Raw genomic sequence first — 23493 nt, 5'->3', positions numbered from 1 at the left:
TCCAAGTCACTCACCATCCTGACATGGAACTGTATTGCCGTTCATTCAATGTTGCTGGCTCAAAATCCTGCAACACCCTTTCGAACAGCAACTGCATACACCAGCACATAGATTACAGCGGTTTACAAAGGAAACTCGCCTCCGCCTTCTCAATGGAAATTAAGTTTGGGCAATAATACTGGCCTTGCCAGTGTTTATCCACATCCCATGAATACATTTGTAAGAAAATCTCTGGAGCAGGGGTTGAACCCACTGCCTTCCGACTTAGATGCGTAACTGTTACCATACAACACAGCTGGTTTTGCCAACTACCCACACTTCTACCAAGTAAGCATCCGTCATTATCATATGCCATCTCCCATTTTTCTGTCTAATTAGGTTACTGATATAAATCCTTTTGCAAATTGTTAAGTCATAGAGTCATAGTCATAGAGGTTTACAGCATGGAAACAGGTCCTTTGGCCCAACTTGTCCATGCCGCCCCCCTTTTTTAAACCCCTAAACTAATCCCAATTGCACACATTTGGCCCATATCCCTCTATACCCATCGTACCCATGTAACTATCTAAATGCTTTTTAAAAGATAAAATTGTACCCGCCTCTACTACTACCTCTGGCGGCTTGTTCCAGACACTCACCACCCTCTGTGTGAAACAATTCCCCTCTGGACACTTTTGTATCTCTCCCCTCTCACCTTAAACCTATGCCCTCTAGTTTTAGACTTTGGGAAAAGATATTGACTATCTACCTTGTCTATGCTCCTCATTATTTTATAGACCTCTATAAGGTCACTCCTCAGCCTCCTATGCTCCAGAGGAAAAAGTCCCAGTCTATTCAGCCTCTCCTTATAACTCAATCCATCAAGTCCCGGTAGCATCCTAGTAAATCTTTTCTGCACTCTTTCTCGTTAAATAATATCCTTTCTACAATAGAGTGACCAGAATTGCACACAGTATTCCAAGTGTGGCCTTACCAATGTCTTGTACAACTTCAACAAGACGTCCCAACTCCTGTATTCAATGTCCTGACCGATGAAACCAAGCATGCCGAATGCCTTCTTCACCATTCTGTCCACCTGTGACTCCACTTTCAAGGAGCTATGAACATGTACCCCTAGATCTCTTTGTTCTGTAACTCTCCCCAACGCCCTACCATTAACTGAGTAAGTCCTGCCCTGGTTCAATCTACCAAAATGCATTACCTTGCATTTGTCTAAATTAAACTCCATCTGCCATTTGTCAGCCCACTGGCCCAATTGATCAAGATCCCGTTGCAATTGGAGATAACCTTCCTCACTGTCCACCATGCCACCAATCTTGGTGTCATCTGCAAACTTACTAACCATACCCCCTATATTCTCATCCAAATCATTAATATAAATGACAAATAACAGTGGGCCCAGCACTGATCCCTGAGGCACACCGCTGGTCACAGGCCTCCAGTTTGAAAAACAACTCTACAACCACCAGTTTGATTCTACTGTTCTGTCGTTGCTGATGTCTGCAGCCTTGCTGAACTTACCAAAAGGTTTATGTGAACTGTTTCTGAAATGAATGCTGGCTGTTTTGCCTCACTTTGTTGCTTTAAGATCTTCTTCCCCCAGTGCCTTGTTTCGAATGATTATTTGACTTGTTGATGATGTTTGGGTAATGGGTCTGTAATGGCCTGACTGTGATTTACCCCTGCTACCTATGCACTGATGGACAGGATATATTTGGAGAATCAAATCTTAATCAGCCATCGAAATCCCAGCTCTTGACATTTTCCTCACAAACATCAACTTACCTAGCCAAGATCCCACGCAGAGGTATCTATGGAGAATTCAGGGGAGGCGATGGCTTAGTGGTATTATCGCTAGACTATTAATCCAGAAACTCAGCTAATATTCTGGGGACCTGGGTTCGAATCCCGCCACGGCAGATGGTGGAATTTGAATTCAATACAAAATAAATCTGGAATTAAGAATCTACTGATGACCATGAAACTGTTGTCGATTGTCGGAAAAGCCCATCTGATTCACTAATGTCCTTTAGGGAAAGAATCATAGAAGAATCATAGAAACCCTACAGTGCAGAAGGAGGCCATTCGGCCCATCGAGTCTGCACCGACCACAATCCCACCCAGGCCCTACCCCCACATATTTTACCCACTAATCCCTCTAACCTACGCATCCCAGGACTCTAAGGGGCAATTTTTAAAAACCTGGCCAATCAACCTAACCCGCACATCTTTGGACTGTGGGAGGAAACCGGAGCACCCGGAGGAAACCCACGCAGACACGAGGAGAATGTGCAAACTCCACACAGACAGTGACCCGAACCGGGAATCGAACCCGGGACCCTGGAGCTGTGAAGCAGCAGTGCTAACCACTGTGCTACCGTGCCGGAAGAAATAAGCCTTCCTTAACTGGTCTGGCCTACATGGGACTCACAGCAATCACAGCAATGTGATTAACTCTCAACTGCCCTCTGAACAAGGACAACAAGTGGTGGGCAATAAATGCTGGCCCAGCCAGCCATGCCCATGACCCATGAATTAAAAAAATCCAGGGGAAATGGAATGGTCTGTTGGAACTTGACACCACAACACATGTAACTATGGAACCTTGCCTGAGGAACCTTGAAACATTCCCATTTTCATACAATTTGTGGGATCTCATTACCATTTTACTCATCTTGAGTTCAGAAATTGGACATCCTTGACATATTAGTTAAATAATTCTGGTGATGACTGTATACAAGAGCTCTCTGTGATGCCTTGCGTGTGTGATAAAGAGAGATAACAAGTTCTTAAACCAAAATAGAAACACAATTATGTAACCAATTTTCTAAAGTCAAGCTTTTTTGACTGGATCATTTCAGGCTTTTTATTGTGGAAAATTAAAACTGCGTTTCCTTGCTTTTGTTACTATCGCGTATTTGATTGCAACAAAGCTGTTGATTTATTAGGAACTGTCGGGAATCCGTCCTGCTTACTTTTGAATATTTACACATTCTTGTAGCCATTCCAACCGTGTTGAGATTACTAATTCGACAGGTCAACGATGTCGGTTTTATTGATTTTAATTTGTGGCACTCTGTTAACTCTCTAATCTTTCCAGAGAGAGGGAGAGGGAGAGACAAAAAAAAACACCTCTTTGCCTTCACACGTCTCTCGTTATCTTTTGTTTTCTTGTACCCACCACCAAAAAAAAGTTCCAGCACAATAGTAAGGCGTTTTATGTAAACGGATACTGTGTCAATGCCTTATATAAGAGGTGATGTAATCTACACACCACACACACACTCGACAAACGGAGAGAACATTCTGTGAATAAAAGTTCGCCGGATGAAAATTGTCGGTGGCGATTATTAACGGAGACAATTTGACAAATGTGTGTCTTTTGATTGCAGACTAGCAGAACGATAGCAAAGCGGGGTTCACATTTGTTATGGGGCATTGAAATTTTCTGTTTCAGTTTTAATAATGAAGCTGCTGAGAGTAATTGACAAAACAACATTTTTTCCCCTCGAACAATATTTCCAAAGGGGGATTGTAAAGGCACAGGTCAGCGTTGGAACATTGTTATTGATATATATATATAATGTTTGGGAGGGGGGGTGGGGTGGCACCTTGTTCCTGGATTGTGAGGATGCGTTGTGTCAATATTTGGCTGTCTGTAAGCGCACATTAAATATTTAAATCTTGCAAAGTGGGTGTGTGCATTGGTGTTTGTTGAAAATGACTTGTTGCAGTCTGCTGGTGGGGAAACAGTTTCAGAGGTAGGGAGATGGAGACAGAGATGTGTGTCAATTCTTCCTCCAAAACACAATTCCAAAATAAACAAAACGCTACAGAACTTGCTGGTTTTGTAACAGTCTGACTCAGGCCAATGGGAGGAGGAGGATAGGCTCATGTGATGTTGCTTTATGTAACACATTTTTTTTCTCCCCATTGTGGATAGGGTTTCACTGCTCCATCGGAATTGGAGAGGAGGTTTAAAGGGATTGAGAGATACGCACACACACACACCAGCCCACATATACATGCATACACACACTAGCTCACATATATATACACACACCAGCCTATATATGCACACACTCGCTCACATATACACATACATACACCAGCCTACATATAAATATACACACACCAGCCTATATATACACACACCAGTTCACATATACACACTAGCTCATATATACACACACACCAGCCTACATATACACACACAATGAGTGGTGTGAGTCTGGGCAGAGGCAGCTTACTGGGCTTTGTGTTGGAAGAAGCTGACATCCCTTCCACTGCCCCAGTCTCTGTCTCCTCCTCTCCAGAAGGCAGCGAGGTGGAGGTGATGTTGGAGCTGGCGGCCGAGGCGTTCCGGGCGAGGAAGCTGCAGCTGGCCCGGCGAGCCGGCGAGCCGGAGGAGACCCAGCAGCAGCTGCGGCGAGCCCGCTGCCTGGCACTGGCGGGGCGGCTGGGCGAAGCGCTGGAGGAGTACCGGCTGCTGTCCCGGCGGGGCAGGCTGCGAGCCCAGCACCTGGACCTCCTGCTGGGGCAACTGGCCCAGAGGCTGCGGGGCAGCCCGGGCTGGGAGGAGGGCGAGCCGCCGGGCGGGGGCTTGCTGAGCTGCCGCCAGTGCACCGGCACCCTGTTCGAGCCGGTCACCCTGCGCTGCGGACACAGCTACTGCAGGGGCTGCCTGGAGAAGGAGCCGGACAGCACCAGAGCTTCCTGCAAACTTTGCGGAGAGAAGCTCCCCACCGCCGGCGCCTATAGAATTAATGTGGTCCTAAACAGCTTCATGGGCAAGTACTTCCCAGCAGAAAGCAGAGCCCTAACTCTTAGACATGAAGGGAACGTGTTGTACAAGAAAAATAAACCGCTGGCTGCCTTAGAGAAATATCACCAAGCAATTACATTAGGTAATGTGCAATTATTCTCTGTTGTTTATTCTTTTCTCTTTAACCTGCTCATTTTTCCCTAGTATTTTGGCAAAATGTGGAACTGGGCTATTGAACAAACCTGTGTTTGTCTGCAGAGTAGTTGAGTGTGATTTTAAAAAGTCTGCAAAGTAGTTAAAAGTGCTTTTAAAAAGTCTGCAAAGCAACCAAGTGTGCTTTTTAAAAGTGTCCAGAATTAATTTCTAAAGCCAAGTTTAAGTTTAAGGTTTATTTATTCATGTCACAATCAGGCTTACATTAACATCGCAGTGAAGTTACCCCCGAATGATGGGGAGTTTTAAAAGTTTTTTGGGGGGGGGATGTCTTCGTGAGAAACGAGGGCAGTGGGACAGAACTTGTGTGTAACAGGCGAGCGAGCTGCCCTCCAGACACTCCGGGGACAGTGGGTGGAATGATATGGGTTATAGAAGGTGACAGTTAAATCGATGACATGTTTTCAGGGCGTGTTGCGTAAGATCCTACCTTTTGACCGTTTTGTCCTCCGGTTAGGTACATAGAACATAGAACAGTACAGCACAGAACAGGCCCTTCGGCCCACGATGTTGTGCCGATCTTTATCTGAAACCAAGATCAAGCTATCCCACTCCCTATCATCCTGGTGTGCTCCATGTGCCTATCCAATAACCGCTTAAATGTTCCTAAAGTGTCTGACTCCACTATCACTGCAGGCAGTCCATTCCACACCCCAACCACTCTCTGCGTAAAGAACCTACCTCTGATATCCTTCCTATATCTCCCACCACGAACCCTAGAGTTATGTCCCCTTGTAATAGCTCTATCCACCCGAGGAAATAGTCTTTGAACGTTCACTCTATCTATCCCCTTCATCATTTTATAAACCTCTATTAAGTCTCCCCTCAGCCTCCTCCGCTCCAGAGAGAACAGCTCTAGCTCCCTCAACCTTTCTTCATAAGACCTACCCTCCAAACCAGGCAGCATCCTGGTAAATCCCCTCTGCACTCTTTCCAGCACTTCCACATCCTTCTTCTAGTGAGGTGACCAGAACTGCACACAATATCTGTGGGATTTAGATGAATTCTGCAACTTTAAGTATTAATTCTTAACATGGGAAACAAGATCAGTGAGAGGCCATTTGGCCCCTCAATCCTGCTCCACCATTTCATAAGATCATGTCTGCTCCCCATATAAAACCGACTCCTTTGCCAATCAAAAATCTGACTAACTCAGCTTTAAATAAGGGTCAATGACTAATGCTCCATTGTTCGCTGCTGAAGAGGATTTCAAACACTACCAACCCTCAGAGGAAATTCGTCCTCATCATCATCTTAAATGGGAAACCCCTTATTTTGAAACGGTGTCCCTTAGTTCTAGATTTCCTGACAAGGGAACTACCAGACTAAAAATGGAATGCCAAAAGTATGATGCCTTATAGAATAAGTTATACAACCTCTTGAGGTTTTATAACATTTGAAACTGAATTGTCTAAGCCAAAAGTGATCTGTAAGGAATGGTTGTGCATAGAACACACATTTCTGTACCATGTCATATCTCTTGGAAGTCCCAAAGCAGATAATATACTAATAAATTCAAACTAAGTGGAGAGATTTATATGGGCGATCACAATCTGCGCACAATGAATAGCAAGTTAGATGAATGTCAACTTAATCAGTGTGCACTGATGGCAATTGGGGTAGAAATGTTAGCCGGGGTACTGGGACAATTCAACATTCCTTGTAGTCGGGTCAATGATCTGGCTCTCCCTTCTCAATGCGCTGACGTGACAGCCTAGGTCCGGATTAGGATGGGAATGTTGAACCGTCTAACTTAGAGGCAAGAATGTTATCAAATGGGTCAAAATCAATATTTCAGTGATTGAATAATGACACCATTATGCATGAAGAACGTATATCGCATTGAGCGGCATGGTGGCACAGTGGTTAGCACTGCTGCCTTACAGTGCCAGGGAGCCAGGTTCAGTTCTGGCCTTGGGTCACTTTCTGTGTGGAGTTTGCAGGTTTTTCCCCGTGTCTGTGTGGATTTTCTCCATGTACTCCGGTTTCCTTCCACACTCCAAAGATATGCAGGTTAGGTTGATTGGCCATGCTAAATTGCCCTAGTGTTAGGGGGACTAGCAGAGTAAATAGATGGGGTTAAGGGGATAGGGCCTGGGTGGAATTGTGGTCGATGCAGACTCAGCTAAATGACAGAGGTGCAATGGAATATTCCTTGTGCAAGAGTTCAAGCTATTATGAGATCAGCAGTGATAAAAAGGGAGAGAGAAGGAAAGAGAAAAAAAAATGTTCAAATACTTTATTTTTTCCATATCTCAGTTCCCATCAGCAGTTTTGGAAGAGAGACGAACACCAAAGAATTTAGGCTCCAATTGACGAACGACCTGGTTCTGACAGTACAAGTCTAAAGATTTAACACTATTAATTCCTATTGAAATCCAAGTCCTTTGGATCAGGATAAATAGTGTACACTTACTCTACAATGGGATATAAACTCTGACTATCTGGATGGATTTTTCAGTGGCCTGGTTTGGAGACCCAAGTACAGTGATCAGTTTCTGCACTGGGCAGAGTCTTTACCAGACTGAAAAATGGAATGTCAAAAGTATGCTGCTTTATATCACAACAAGTTATACAACTTTTGAAGTTATATTACATTTGAAACTGAATCTGTCATTGTACAACAAGCTGAAGGTCACTCAACTCAAGAGCTTACTTAAAAAGGCTGATCATGTTCAAACATGACCCGATTCACATTCTTTAGTCATTTGCCAATTTGGATGAATACATTATTACCATTGTTTATTGCAGTTCTTGCATCCTTCCTTTCATTTCGTTCCACTTTGTCTCCCTCTCCTTGCCACCTCAATAGCCAGACTTCTGCCAATGTAAAGTCTCCTTTTAAATAGATGGCTGCAAAGTGGGTGTGTGACTTGGGATGATCTATCTGGCCCAGTTACAGCAGTGTTAACAGACACACAGGTTGGATTTGTAATATAGACATGTTAAGGCTGTTGAATATTGGGAATCAATTTAAGAAGCCCATGATACACCAGAGATCTCAGTTCATAAGTCAGTACTTGGATGACAACACATGTACTAAAAATAATGAAAAATTATTTGGCCACAGCAGTTTTAATAAAGCAAGACTGTCTCCTATAGAAGGCTATAGGCAAGTTCCTGGTTTACAATTTTGTTTTAATGAAATTCTGAAATATATTAATCTTGAATTTTGAGAATGCTTCTTTTTTCCAAGTCATTCATTTCCTTCAGGATCAGGGCGACGTTGTACCGCAACTCCTGGAACTTCGCAACTGGGACCTAATGGTCACAAAAGCACAGGAACATTTGAAATGGACATATTTGCTGGTTGGTTATGCTTGGAAGTAAATGAGATCCAACTTTTCTTGTGCTTGCAACGTTTGCAAAAGCAGAGATTATTTATTGAACAGGATGCAGGTTCTTTTCTGTAGCAAGAAAAGACTGGGGGTGGGGGGGACCTGATAGAGATTATTAGCATTATGAAAGGGTTGGTAAGTAAACATGAAGACAATAATTACACCTGTGTGGGAGGCTAAAATTCAGGGAAATAAATACAAGACAATCGCAAATAAATCATAGAATCCCTACAGTGCAGGAGGCAGCCATTTGGCCCATCGAATCTGCACTGACCACAATTCCATCCAGGCCCCATCCCCGTAACCCCATGCATTCACGCCGGCCAGTCCCCCTGACACTAAGGGGCAATTTAGCATGGCCAAATATCCAACCCGCACATCTTTGGAGTGTGGGCTGGAACGGTGGCACAGTGGCTAGCACTGCTGCCTCGCACCCGGGTTCAATTCAGGCCCTGGGTCACTGTCTGTGTGGAGTCTGCACATTCGCCCCTCGTCTGCATGGGTTTCCTCCGGGTGCTCCGGCCTCCTTCCACTGTCCAAAGATGTGCGGGTTAGGCAGATTGGCCATGCCAAATTGCTCCCTCGTGTCAAGGGGACTAGCCAGGGCAAATGCATGGGGTGATGGGGACAGGGCCTGGGTGGGACCGTGGTCAGTGCAGGCTCGATGATCCAAGTGGTCTCCTTCTGTACTGTAGGATTCTATGAAGCCGAAGTATCCGGAGGAAACCCACGCAGACACGGGGAAAACATGCAGACTCCACACAGACAGTGAGCAGAGGCCGGATTCGAACCCGCGTCCCTGATGCTGCGAGGCAGCAGTGCTAACCAGCCTGCCGCCCTTGTCAATAGTGAATTCAAAGGCAGTGGGAACATATTGGAACTACAATATAAAAACATCCCGTTTAGCTTTTAGTTAGAGGACTGCTGTAGCAAATAGGACTCGAGTGTGTGTACACCTGTAACAAGCTGAAAACCCGTCCCCGCAACTTCAGATGGCTATTTCTTGGGTTCGAGGACTGAGAACAACTAACACCAACACAGGCAGCCAACTCTAGGATTGAAGACAGGTTCATCGGTTTTCCATCAGGTAGCAGCTGTTGTGTAACATTAATGGAAAAAACTGGGTCAAACAAAAAACGTTCGCATCTGAAGCTTTAAAGTTTGCAATTCAGTTTCAGTGCAGCGTTTTAAGTAATAATGGATACAGATAGAAAGATTTAAAAGGTAGAGATTAAGATTAGCTGTATTGTAGCATTAACTTGAAATCTTCCCTTAAATCAGCTTTCAGTGGGGTGGCACAGTTGGTTGGCACAGCTGCCTCACAAGCGCCTGGGACCCAGGTTCGATTCCTGGCTTGGGTCACTGTCTGTGCGGAGTCTGCACATTCTCCTTGTATCTGCATGGGTTTCCTCCGGGTGCTCTGGTTTCCTCCCACAGTCTGAAAGACGTGCTGGTTAGATGCACTGACCATGTTAAATTGTCCCTCAGTGTACATGAACAGGCACCGGAGTGTGGCGACTGGGGGATTTTTCACAGTAACTTCATTGCAGTGTTAATGTAAGCCTACTTGTGACACTAATAAATAAACTTTAAAACAAAAGGACTGGTAACTGCAGTTGTCTCGAACTTTAAAGTTTTTATAGATCATACTTATCCTTTATTCATGCATTGGATGCAAAGGAATCCAGCGTAAGAAGTTAAGAGTTCATCTTTCTAATATCGCTTACCTCATTCCCTAAGCAACAAAGGTCCCTTAGAAAAAAAACTTAGCTCATCTTAGAACCATAGAGAGAACTCCTGATGGAAGCAGACAGTGCTGGTAAAAACTTGGCAGCACCTGTCGAGAGAGACACCAAATTAAGTTTTCGAGTATTATTTCTTCGGGACTGCTATGACTCTGGTGTTCCAAAGTAGACTCGAAATGTTCATTGAATCATAGATACCCTACAGTGCAGAAAGAGGCCATTTGGCCCATTGAGTCTGCACCGACCACAATCCCACCCAGGCCCTACCCCCATATCCCTACACATTTACCCGCTAATCCCGCTAACCTACGCATCTCAGGACACTAAGGGGCAATTTTAGCATGGCCAATCAACCTAACCCGCATATCTTTCGACTGTGGGAGGAAACCGGAGCACCCGGAGGAAACCCACCCAGACACGAGGAGAATGTGCAAACTCCACACAGACAGAGACCCAAGCCGGGAATCGAACCCAGGTCCCTGGAGCTGTCAAGCAGCAGTGCTAACCACTGTGCTACCGCGCCGTGCCGTTAACTGTTTTTCTCTTTCCACAGTTGTTGCCAGACCTGTTGAGTTCTTCCAACACTTTCTATTATCATTTCAGATCTTCAGATCTATGGTGGGGCAGCATGGTGGCACAGTGGTTAGCACCGCTGCCTCACAGCGCCAGGGACCCGGGTTCAATTCCTGGCTTGGGTCACTGTCTGTGTGTAGTTTGCATGTTCTTTCCATTTCTGGGTTTCCTCCAGATGCTCTGGTTTCCTCCCACAGTCCGAAAGACGTGCTGGTTAGGTGCATTGGCCATGCTAAATTCTCCCTCAGTGTACCCGAACAGATGCCGGAGTGTGGTGACTAGGGGATTTTCACAGTAAACCCATTGCAGTGTTAATGCAAGCCTACTTGTGACTAATAAATAAACTTAACTTTAACAATACCCACAACATTTTGCTTTTATTATTCCGATATGAAGGAATGACTCTTAAAGTCAGGAAGCTTACCACAAGGTAAAACATTGGTTAAAAACAGTTTTCCTAACTGTGGCAAGTATAATATGTGAGATGATGATTTTATGCTGATAGTGTTAAACTAGAGTCAACTGAATTTATGACAAAACTGACCAAGCACAAATTAAATTATAACTTACCCTCACCCCCCCACCTCAACGTAATTTTGAAACACAGTTTGATGAATCATGAAATTATGACCAATGTGAGCCTTGCAGCCTGCTGACTTTCTCAGGAATTAAAGAAGGTCTAATCTTAGCTGGAAATTAGCAGTGGTGCAAGTTGACTTGAGAAAGAAAGGGATACAGGGCTTGTTTCGAATTGGAACACAACAGTAAGAAAAAAAGGATGCTGGAAATACTCAGCATGTCAGGCAACATCTGTGGATCGAAACAGAGCTAAAGTTTCAGATTGATGACTTTTCATCAGTTCTGGTGAAAGACCTTTGACTTGAAATGATTCTGTTTCTCTCTGCTCTTGAGATCTGCTGGTATTTTTCAAATTTACAGCCATCACAGTATTTTGCTTTTGTATTAGCCGCATGTTAAAAAAAAAGTAGTCATATAGCCTTTTAAAATTTTCTCATGGGATGAGGACATCATTGGGAAGCCAGCATTTGTTGCTCACCCCTAATTATCCTTGAGAAATGTGTAAATATTGGAAGCACAGTTCAAACTTTTAGATTTGCTGGGCTCACTCCAGTGTCTCCTGGTCAAGGTACAACCAAGAGAAAGATGATGATAAATCTTCCCTCAACTGTGGCAGAAGCATCTCACTAACTTTATAGTCTTCTAATAACCTGGGGTTTAAGGTACATGTTACATTTATAATTGATGGGTATCTGCCTTAAGTCTTTTACTGTAATATTATTTGGATTTAAAAATTGGATTCTCTGCTAGAATTAAGATTGTACTTTCTATTTTTTTTGCTCGAATTATTAATGTTGCGATTAACTGTCTCACCAAACTAGAAATTGCATGTTTGGTTACATAATAAACTTGTTTTAGTCTAGAAATTATTTTGTCTCTCATTATCTTCTGTATTCCTAACTTGCGAACCCCATATCCATACAATTTGTGGTGGAGTAAATTACTGCGGAGAGATTCCTGGATGCTCGCAATATCCGGGTTATTATTTATCCAGCTAAAACCTGATGAAATAGCTATCTGGAGGATGATAATACTGTCAGTTGCTTCTTTTCCTTTAGGCAGAGTAGGAATAGACTCATTCAGTGCCTTTAGGGTCTGCTTTCTTAACCTGAAGTTGAGAGTAATTGTCACAGCAGTAAGCCTGATTTGGTACGGTCTAAAAAGGGACTAGAATTATAACCCACCAAAGCAAAATAAATAATGAGTCAGCAATACAGTAAAATATGCTTCTCTCTCACTGCTGTAGTTATAGTTCTGCCCTTTTGAAAGCATCAGTTAGAAGAGGACAAGTCAGAAGTTACAGAAAAGGATATAAAGCAAAGAATCAACTCGCCCATCAAGTCTCCAAAAAATTCAGAATGGCTGAGCATATTGAAGCACTTAACTTTGACTTCTTCTACAGACAGCCCTCCAGTAATAGCCATTTAATCTCCTGTAACAGGAGAAAAACCATGGCCAAGAGGAGGAGAAACACTCTGGAATATTCCTCATTGGCCTCCTCACTTCACTTGGCTGAATACAATGTCCCATTTTGTGCCTATATCGAGAGCTGGCAAAATGTAACCAACTCTCACAAATCACTATTGCAATATAGTTCTGCTCATGTCTTATTATCTTATGATAAAGTTGAAGCAAAGATTCCATTCGGGATGCCTGTTAATCATGCTTATTTTTCAAGTCCCAATGAGTTTGTGAGAATGAGGTTGAAATGTAGCTACTTTGAAAATGCAATTTACCATTAAGAATAAATGGTCGCACCGAGGAATATGTGATGAGCCACATCCAAATGAAACATCCAGAAGAGGTATCCTTAAACAAAGAGCATGAAATTCTGGAAAAACACAGTTGATCCATCAACATCCGTGGAAAGAATAGGGCTGAATTATTCTGACCAAGAATGTCAAAATAGAAAAACTGACCAATGGGTGGCACAGTGGTTAGCACTGCTACCTCACAGTGCCAGGGACCCGGGTTTGATTCCCGGCTTGGGTCACTGTCTGTGTGGAGTTTGCACATTCTTGCCATGTCTGCGTGGGTTTCCTCTGGGTGCTCCGGTTTCCTACCACAGTCCAAAAGATGTGTTGGTTAGGTGCATTGGCCATGCTAAATTCTCCCTCAGTGTACCCGAACAGGCGCCAGAGTGTGGCGACTAGGAGATTTTCACAGTAACTTCATTGCTTAATGAATTTATTATTTCTTATATATTATTATAACTTCAACACACTAAGCCTACTTGTGATGCTAATAAATAAAGTTTAAAACTTTAAACTTAAATACGGATAATAATACTTAGAGGCAGACATACATGAGTTATTCTATAACATATCGTAGAATCCCTACAGTACAGAAAGAGGCCATTCAGCCCATCAAGCCTGCAGTGACAACAATCCCATTCAGCCCCTAACCCATAACCCCATGTATTTACCTTGCTAATCTCCCTGACAGTAAGGGGCAATTTAGCACGGCCAATCCACCTAACCCGCACATCTTTAGAATGTGGGAGGAAACTGGAGCAAACCCACGCAGACACACGGAGAATGTGAAAACTCAACACAGTTACCCGAGGTCGGTATTGAACCCGGGTCCCTGGAGCTGTGAGGCAGCAGTGCTAACCACTGTGCCACTGTGCCGCCCAGATCTCAGGGAAGCTTTAGATGCTATAAAATGATTGGAGTGACAGTGTTTTGCTTCCATTTCTTTTGTGCTTAATTTTCAGCCCCCAAAGACCATTTGCTGTGGAGTAACCGTGCGCAGATCAATGCGAGTATGAAATGCTTTGAAGATGCACTACGCGATGGAAATGCAGCCTGCAGCATCCAACCTTTCTGGCCTAAAGTGAGATTTCAAACAACTCAAATGCCCGACGCTGTTCAGTTTGATTCATCGCGATAACAGTTCCAGTCATGTTGTAAGATGAGTAATATCTATGTCTTAAATTCCTGATGTGCTTTCTTGTTTAAGGGTCACTTAAGAAAAGCACAAGCACTCGCTGGCCTGAAAAAAATGGACAAAGCTTTGACCGAGTATCTAATTTGTATCGCTTTGGATTCAGAAAATAAAACAGCAAAAATGGAGGCCCAAAAGGTAATTAAACATTTGTACTATATAACTGGAACAATAAAGACTGTTTAGATTCATAAGTGAAATTTCTAAAGATCAAGTTCCTAAACAAAGACGACTTAGGAACAGGAGGAGGCCATTCAGCCTCTTCAATTTGTTCTGCCATTCAATTATATGATGGCTGATCTTTATCACAACTTTGTTTACTAATTTATTTTTGTGTCCCTTAATAAGCTTAGGTAATGAAAATCTACAAATTTCCATTTTAACACTTTCAATTGAACAACAGCCCTTTAGGGACAGATTTCAACTGTCCTTTGCATGAAAAAGTGATTCCTGATATTGGGAAGGCACGGTGGCACAGTGGTTAGCACTGCTGCCTCACAGCTCCAGGGACCTGGGTTCGATTCCCGGCTTGGGTCACTGTCTGTCCGGAGCACCCACAGTCTGCGTGGGTTTCCTCTGGGTGCTCCGGTTTCCCCCCACAGTCTAAAGATGTGTGGGTAAGGTGCATTGGCCACGTTAAATTGCTCCTTAGTGTCCCAGGTTAGAGGGATTAGTGGGGTAAATATATGGGGTTACAGGGATAGGGCCGAGGTGGGATTGTTGTCAGTACAGTCATGATGGGCTGAATGGCCTCCTTCTGCACTGTAGGGTTTCTATGGCATCAGCTACAAATGGTCTTGCACTAGTATTAAGGTTATGCTCCTTTAGCCTCATCTCTTGTGTCAGTCTTACTATGTTAATGTTGACCACTTTTTTCAGGCTGGATATTGTTTCTTTACTCCTGGTGTAAAATGCGGTTGATGTGGATTTCATTCCCTTTTTAAGTACAAATCGCGATGATACTGTGTCTTTAAGAAACATTTTTATCATGTTTCTTCTAAGGGTTATGTTTGAAAGTCAGCTCTGTTTTATACGGTGCCGATTTGTCTGGATAACAGGCAGATCAAATATTGGGAATGCAGGATAATAACTGAAGACTGATTTTTACCTAGGGATGCGTTTGGTTAAAGAGAGTTTATTCATTTTTGTTTACTTAGGTTTCTCTTGGGGTTTCAGAGTATGGTTTTGATTAGTTTGATTGGCAGAGTCATGTGATTCATGGGAGGAGCTAAGCTTGCAGGGAAGAAAGTGTTTTAGTTTCATTTTTTAAATCAAGAGCAGTTGCTGACCAGAGCCCTTTAAAAGAGGTGTCGCTCTCCCTCGCTCTTGCTCTCCTCTTGCGCTCGCTTTCACGCTCACGCTTGCTCACTCTCTCTCACTCAAAAGGTGTTCAACAAGCTCTAGAACTGTTAACAAGTCCAAGCACATAAGCCTTTATTGTTTGCTAACTGATTTTGAAAAGCGGTTTTAAGTCTGTAAAAGGAATATTGCTTGAATTGGTACTGATAGGGATAGGTTAGCAGTTACGAATTGTATGTTGTCATGTTTAAGTATTGTTCAAATGTTAAGCTGATTCATTTGTTATAGTTAAACTGCATTGTTAAATAAAGTTTGTTTTGATAAAAGCTTCCTAGTTTATCAATAGAATCACACCTGGAGTGAAACACCTTATCCTCACCCTAATGCCGAAATAGAAAAACTGTTAGGGTGTAGTGTGGCTTCATAATATACCTTGGCCTTGGTTACATGGATTGGCCATGCTAAATTGCCCCCTGGTGTCCCACTATGTATAGGTTAGGGGAATTAGCGGGGTAAATGCCTGGGATTATGGGGATAGGCTCGAGGGCTGGGCCTGAGTAAGATGCTCTGTCAGAGAGCCGGTGCAGGCTCGATGGGCCAAATGGCCTCCTTCTGCACTGTAGGGATTCAGTGAATTTCACTTGGGTTTTCTGAGCAGTACCCTAACAAAATAACATTCCTATCAGAAATATATTGAAATCATTTTTGATTGCATTTCTGCCAAATTGTAGTTGGTGCTTTTAAGCATGAAATTTAACCAAATCTATCATTGTTATTAAAGTAAAAATTAAGCAAGTGCATGTTAAGCAAAAATTAAGCAAGGAGCAGCTGGTCATGGAATTAAAGGGTTGACCAAAGTTAATCTAAATCTGCATTTACAACTTGAGGATAACCAAGCAGTGCTGACTCACCTCTGTAGAATTTCAGCCAGTATAAAAAGAGGTGATCTTGCTGAGAGCACAAAGTAAGAAAAGAGCAGTTAGTCACAGTGTCTGAGCTTGGGAATTTGGTGAGGGAAGGACTTCAGTGCAATGGGGTAGGAGGTAGTGTTCACGCAGCTAAATACCTTAACTTAGAGCTTAAAGAATGCAGAGAGCTATGAACCAGCTGAAAGGAGTGAGGAGATTTACTCTGGCCTTGTTCTGAGCAAAATCAAAGTGTAACATCACAGGGAAGCTGGTAAGTGATTAGTTGATAAATATGTTGCTAATTTATCTTTCAAAACTAAAATTATTAGCAGTTATAAGGTTCCATTAGTAAGGTTTACTGGCAATAGCAAAGCTTAGTAGGAGTTGGAGGGTTTATAAATTAATTAAGAAATTAATAAATTAGTTTAGACATAATAAACACGTCTGCAGTAAGGTGCTGCAGCTAGTGGAGCTTTACCTCAGAGCCACTGAGTTGGAGGCTGAGCTGCAGACACTGCAATGCGTCAGGGAGGGGGAAAGTCACCTGGGCACTTTGTCCCAGGAGGTAGTCTTAGGATAGGGTCTTAGGATAGGGTCTTGAGATTTGGGGGCAGCATGGTGACACAGTGGTTAGCAACTGCTGCCTCACAGCGCCAGGGGCCCAGGTTCAGTTCCAGCCTCGGGTGACTGTCTGTGTGGAGTTTGTACATTCTCCCCGTGTCTGTGTGGGTTCCCTCCGGGTGCTCCGGTTTCCACCCACAGTCTAAAGATGTGTGGGGTAGGTGGATTGGCCATGCTAAATTGCCCCTTAGTGTCAGGGGGATTATCGAGATAAATATGTGGGGTTATGGAGATCGGGCCTGGATGGGAATATTGGTGGTGCAGGCTCAATGGGCCGAATGGTGCCCTCCTGCACTATAGGGATTCTATCAATTTCTATGAATTTGGTCAGCGGTCAGGGTCAGGAGGGTGTGAGGCAGGTAAGGAGATTGAGAAGATGGAAGTGGAGAGCTTCAACCCTTGCAATTGTCCAATAGGTCTGTGGTTCTTGCTGCCTGTGCATTGAAAGTGGGGGCTGCAGGAAGGATGAGCGAACTGACTATGGCACCGTCCAATGGGGAGTTGATAGGAATGTAGTGCTGGGAGGGGATAGTATAGTCAGGGGTCTAGAAATGGTTCTCTGCAGCCAAGAGCAAGAGCCCTGAAGGCTGTGTTGCCTGCTGGCTGCCAGGGATGGAGAGGAAATTGCTGTGAGAAGGGCAGGAGGATCCAGTTGGAGTGATACAATCGGTAGGACAGCGCTGTTTAAGGAGTATGAGTAGCTGTAAATAAATTAAAAAGCAGAACTGCAAAGGTAACATTCTCTGGATTGCCACCTGAGCCACAAGCAAATTGGCTTGGGTAAATGAGATTAGAGAGTTAAATGTGTGGCTCAGACATTGGTGTGGGAAAAATTGGTTTTGATTTGTGGGGCACTGGCATCAGTACTCGGGAAAGCGGGAGTTGTACCATTGGGACAGTCTCCTCCTAAACGCTACTGGGACCTATGTTCTGGCAAGTCACGGTAGAGAGCTTTAAACTAAATAGTGGGGATGAGGGATCAAATTTTGGAAGATGCACTCAATTAAAGAAAGAGAATGATAATCAGAGATGGCAGGGAGGGATAGAACATATAACCTTAAGAGTGCAGCACTAGATAAGGCTAGAGACCCCAAAAAAATCAGTGGCTACAAGAACAGGTCAGAGGTTAGGAATCCTACAGCAAGTAACTCACCTCCTGACGCCCCCCCCCCCCCCCCCCGCCCCCATAGTCTGTCCACCATCTACAAGGCACAAGTCAGGAGTGTAATGGAATACTCTCCACTTGTGTTGATGAGTGCAGCTCCAACAACACTGAAGAAACTTGACACTATCCAGGATAGAGCAGCCCATTTGATTGGCACCACCTCCACAAACATTCACGCTCTCCACCTCCAAAGCAGAGTAGCGGCAGTGTGTACCATCCACAAGATGCACTGCAGGAACTCACCAAGGCTCCGTATGGAGCACCTTCCAAATCCATGACCACTACCATCTAGAAGGATAAGGGCAGCAGACACATGGAACAGTTCCCCGACAAGTCACTCACCATCCTGACCTGGAGGTAAATCACCATTCCTTCATTGTCACATTGTCCAGGTCAAAATCCTGGAACTCCCTCCCCAAAAGCACTGTAGGTGTACCTACACCACAGGGACTGCAGTGGTTCAAGAAGGCAGCTCATGACCACCTTAGAATGGGGAACAAATGCTGGCCTAGCCAGCGACGCCCACAGTCCATCAAATGAACTTTAAAAACTGATCGAAAGGCTCTGTATCTGAATGCATATAGCAGGTACGACAAAATTGATGAATTGACAGCTCAAGTAGAAATACATTTATAAATATGCATAATCTGACAGCCATCACGGAGTCATGGCTGTAAAATGACAGGCTGGAACCTGAATATACAAGGTTACATGACATTTCAGAAGGACAGGAAGCTCGGAAAAGGAGGGGTAGCTCTGTTAATTAATAACAAAACGTATACATTAGAGAGAGATGACCTTAGTTGTAAAGATCAAGGTGTAGAATCAGTTTGGGTAGAGATGAGAAACAGCGGAGCAAGGAAGTCATTTATGGCAGTAGTTTATAGCCCCTCCCCCTCCCCCCACCACCCCACCCCCCAACAGTAACTGTCGGATAGAGCCAATGTTTTGAGTCTGAATGGCCCTTCATCAGAGTTCTGACAAAGGGACATCCTGACTCAAAACATTGGCTCTATTCTGTCCCCACAGATGCTGTCAGACCAGTTGAGTTTCTCCAGCATTTTCTGTCTTTGTTTCAGATTACAGCATCCGCAGTATATTGCCTTTATCTATAGATTGGACAAATTGTATTTGCAAAGATAAATTTTTTAGTATTTTCAGGGCAGTTTCTTAGAGCAGCATGTCCTAGAGTCAGCCAGTGAGCAGACTGTTCGAAATCTGGTAATGTGCTTGAGGCAGGATTAATTAATAGCCTCATAGTGAAGGCACCCCGAGGTAGCAGTGATTATAACATGATTGAATTTTGCATTTAGTTTGAGGGGAGTAGAGGGGGTTCTAAGACTTAAATAAGGGCAATCATGAGGGTATGACATGGGGCACATAGATCGTAATAAGTCCTCGGAGGCAGAAGTCCCTTCACCAAAATCCCTTTATTTACAATTCCAACAGCAGTACACAGAGTGCTATCAGTCAGCAGGCTACCTTCAAGAGTGCCAGAGGAACTGACACTCCCGGTTAAATACAAGGAAAAGACTCCCTAATTGGCCCATCCATTGACTCCTTAGTCAGGGAGTTCATATTCCAATAGGCCAACTTCAATGGCCTGATTGAAGTCATTACAGACTTAAGGTAAGACATAGAAGGCTAAGACGGGAGTTGAGGAGAAACCTTTCCACCCAGAGGCTGGTGGGAATCTGGCACTCACTGCTGGAAAGGGTGGTTGGGTCAGGGACTCACTTAAGAAGTATTTAGATATTCACTTGCGCTGCCATAAGCTCCAGGATTATGGGCCAAGCACTGGGAAATGGGAATGTAGTCCAATTGTTGTTGACTGGTGTGGACATGATGGGCCGAATGGCCACTTCCTGTGCTGCAAAAATCAAGAATGAAGACGGAGCTGATGAAAGTGAACTGGGAAGTTAGGTTAAGGGATAGGTTAGTTAAGATGCAGTGGCAGACATTTAAGGAGATATTTCATAACACACAGCAAAAATATATCCCAATGAGAATAAAAACCATTGGAGTAGGAAACTCTTGTGGCTAACTAAGAAAATTAAAGGTAGTATTAAATTGTAAGAAAAAGCAAACAATTTTGCAAAGCCCAATGGCAGGTACAGAATTCAAAGAACAGCAAAGAGTAACTACAATAATAAGAAGGGAGAAATTAGAGTAGGAGAGAAAAGATGGCTCGAAATATCAACACAGGAAGAGTTTCAACAGGTATTTAAAAAGGAAAATAGGAAATAAAGTCAGCTCTGGAGAGCGAGTCTGGGGAATTCATGTGGGGAATGGTGAATGAATTGCGCAGAGGATAAAAGGTGTCAGCAGATAGGTTAAATGAGTGGGCAAGAAATTTAGCCAATGTGGTATAATGTGGAAAATGTGAACTCCTATGTTTTTTTGCAAGAAGAATAGAAAAGTAGTGTATTACAGAACAGACTGCAGTACAGAGGGATCTGGGTGCCCTGGCACATGGATCACAAGAAGTTAATATGCAGATACAGGAAATGAAGAGGAAGGCAAATGGAGTGTTGATTGTTGCAATGGGATGATTGACTACATTTGCACAGAGCATTGCTGAGACCACATCTAGTGGATATTGTCGTCTTTTGTTCTCCTTATCTAAGAAAGGACATTATTGCATTGGAATACGTTCAGAGAAGGTTCACTCGCCAGATTCCTGGGACCAGGGGGTTATCTTATGAGTTAAGGTTGGACAGGTTGGGCCTGTATCTGTTGGAGTTTAGAAGAATGAGAGGAATCTTATTGAAACATATAAGATCCTAAGGGGACTTGACAGGGTGGATGCTGAAAGAATGTTTCCCTTGTGGGAGAGACAAGAATTGGAGCATTCAATTTAAAAATAAAGGGTCTCTTATTTAAGATTGAGACAAGACTTCTTGTTTTCTCTCATACCATCATGAATGTGGAGTTCTCTTCCCAACGGAGACGATTTTTAAAATGCAGAGCTAGGTACTTTCTTGACTAACAAGGAGGTCAAAGGGTATTGGTGGGAATGTGGAATTGAGGCCACAAGGGCTACAATCAGAGCCAAGATATTATCAAATGGGAGAATGGGCTTAAGGGGCCAAATGGCCCACTCCTAATTTAGGAGTATGTACATTCATATGTACAAGATAAATTGTAATGGTAGAAATCTTCCAATTGGTTAGAATCATAGAATCCTTACACTGCAGAAGGAGGCCACTCGGCCCATCAAGCCTGCACTGACAACAATCCCACCTATCCCCATTACCCCAGATATTTACCTTGCTAATCCCCTGACACTGTGGGTCAATTTTGAATGGCCAATCCAACTAAACTGCACATCTTTGGACTGTGGGAGGAAACCGGAGCACCCGGAGGAAACCCACACAGACACTGGGAGAACATGCAAATTCCACAGACAGTCACCCAAAGCCGAAATCGAACCCGGGTCCCTGGCGCAGTGAGGCAGCAGTGCTAACCACTGTGCCGCCCAAACTTATAATTGAAATGCTCAGTCTTGGAACAACTTGTAAGCAGGGCAGTAACAGCACTCAAACTGATGTGATGTCACAATGTTTTAAAAAAAAATCAAGTATAAGTCTCATTAAATCCATTTTCCTTTGTTTTGCTTTTTTCAGATCCTGTGTGATCTACTTTCGCCCTTTGCAGAAAACATCCATCAAAGGTTATCCAACATAATGCAAATTATGTCTCCATGCTCTCGAATTAAGGGAACTGTCCTGAACTCACTGAATTCTAAAAATTCCAGCAATGTGTTTGAAAATTCATGTAAGGTATGTGCAGTACAACATTGTGATATCGTTGATACTTTCTTGAAAGGTTAGAGGCGAGACCTGTGACTGAACTTCCTTTGCACCTCAGCCCAGCCAATTCATCACTTTACATCTATTAAGATAGCCAGTTGCATTTAGATTGTGCCTTTAACATATTAAAGCATCCCCCAGATGTTTCACAGGAACATATTCAAAAGATTGACACTGAACCAAAGAAAGTTAAAGTTTATTTATTGGTCACAAGTAAGGCTTACATTAACACTGCAATGAAGTTACTGTGAAATTCCCCCAGTCACCACCTTCCGGCACCTGTTCGGGTCAATGCACTTAACCAGCTCGTCTTTCAGACTGTGGGAGGAAACCGGAGCACCCGGAGGCAACCCACGCAGACACGGGGAGAACGTGCAAACTCCACACAGTCAGTGACCCAAGCCGGGAATCGAACCCGGGTCCCTGGCGCTGTGAGGCAGCTGTGCTAACCACTGTGCCACCATGCTGCCCCCATAAAAACTAGAAGCAGGAGTAGGCCATTCGGCCCTTTGAGCCTGCTTCGCCATTCATTTAGATCATGGCTGATCTTCAAATTCAATATCCTGATCCCTCTCTCCCTCCATATCTCTTGATCCCTTTACCCCCAGAGCAATATCTAATTTCTTCTTGAAATCAGACAACGTTTTGGCCTCACTGAAGCATCTCTGCATCCTCCGCAAAGCTCGCCCTCCCATCCAACTTTGTATCATCTGCAAATTTGGAGATAATACATTCAGTTCCCTCTTCCAAATCATTAATATATAATGTGAACAAAGGAGGTCCTAGGACAAGTGATGAAAAGCCTGAGAACGGAGGTTGTTGTAATTAGCACCCACATTATTTACCCTATATAGTGAGGGGAAGAGGTGGAAGAGTTTCTGAGCTGATTATCAGCCCTTTGAACCACATTGAGAGCTCCTTCCGTGACGAACAAGTCCTGTTGTTGGACTCGAGGCTGGAGCCTCTGGTCCAGTGCCATAAGGCCTCCACGATAAAAGAAAAGCATCTGAAAGGAGGTGGGACAGGCGACAGGTTTAGGCTGGAGAATTCTGGAACCTTGACTGAGGTAGCCGACAACATGGCTACTGATGGTGGGCGATGGAGCTGGAGGACGCAAACGAGGTTGAAATTGGAGGAGTGCCGAGATCTGAGGTTTGCACAGTTGGAGGGCATCAGAGAGATAGGGAGGGTTGATGCCATAGAGCAACTTGAAGATGAGGAATGCGAAGGTTAAAATCAAGGCGATGGTGACCTTGGGCCATTAAATGTCATTAATATTTTCAAATTTGTTTTGTGAAAAAATGGGCAAAACATCCCAAGACGAGGGGAGGAAATGGCCTTGTGGTATTATCGCTGGACAATTAATCCAGAAACTCAGCTAATGTTGTGGGGACCCAGGTTCGAATCCCACCATGGCAGATGGTGGAATTTGAATTCAATAAAATATATCTGGAATGAAGAATCTACTGATGACCATAAACCATTGTCGATTGTCGGAAAAACCCATCAGGTTCACTCATGTCATTTAG

At 43.7% G+C, this 23493-nt stretch overlaps 1 protein-coding gene across 1 annotated transcript in view; it reads left to right on the top strand.

Annotated features, from left to right (window-relative positions):
- Positions 1 to 3967: 3967 nt before the first annotated feature.
- LOC144492996 (LON peptidase N-terminal domain and RING finger protein 3-like) overlaps positions 3968 to 23493 on the top strand; it is a 47286-nt gene continuing 27760 nt past the window's right edge. Inside the window, exons 1-4 of the mRNA XM_078211754.1 lie at positions 3968 to 4907; positions 13930 to 14048; positions 14175 to 14297; positions 21779 to 21934. Of these exons, the coding sequence (XP_078067880.1) occupies positions 4217 to 4907; positions 13930 to 14048; positions 14175 to 14297; positions 21779 to 21934 (1089 nt within the window). The 5' untranslated portion in view covers positions 3968 to 4216. The remainder of the gene's footprint in view (positions 4908 to 13929; positions 14049 to 14174; positions 14298 to 21778; positions 21935 to 23493) is intronic.

This window comes from Mustelus asterias, chromosome 4 (genome assembly GCF_964213995.1).
Source record: "Mustelus asterias chromosome 4, sMusAst1.hap1.1, whole genome shotgun sequence".
Lineage (NCBI taxonomy): Eukaryota > Metazoa > Chordata > Chondrichthyes > Carcharhiniformes > Triakidae > Mustelus > Mustelus asterias.
This window is presented reverse-complemented; position numbering and strand designations above follow the sequence as displayed.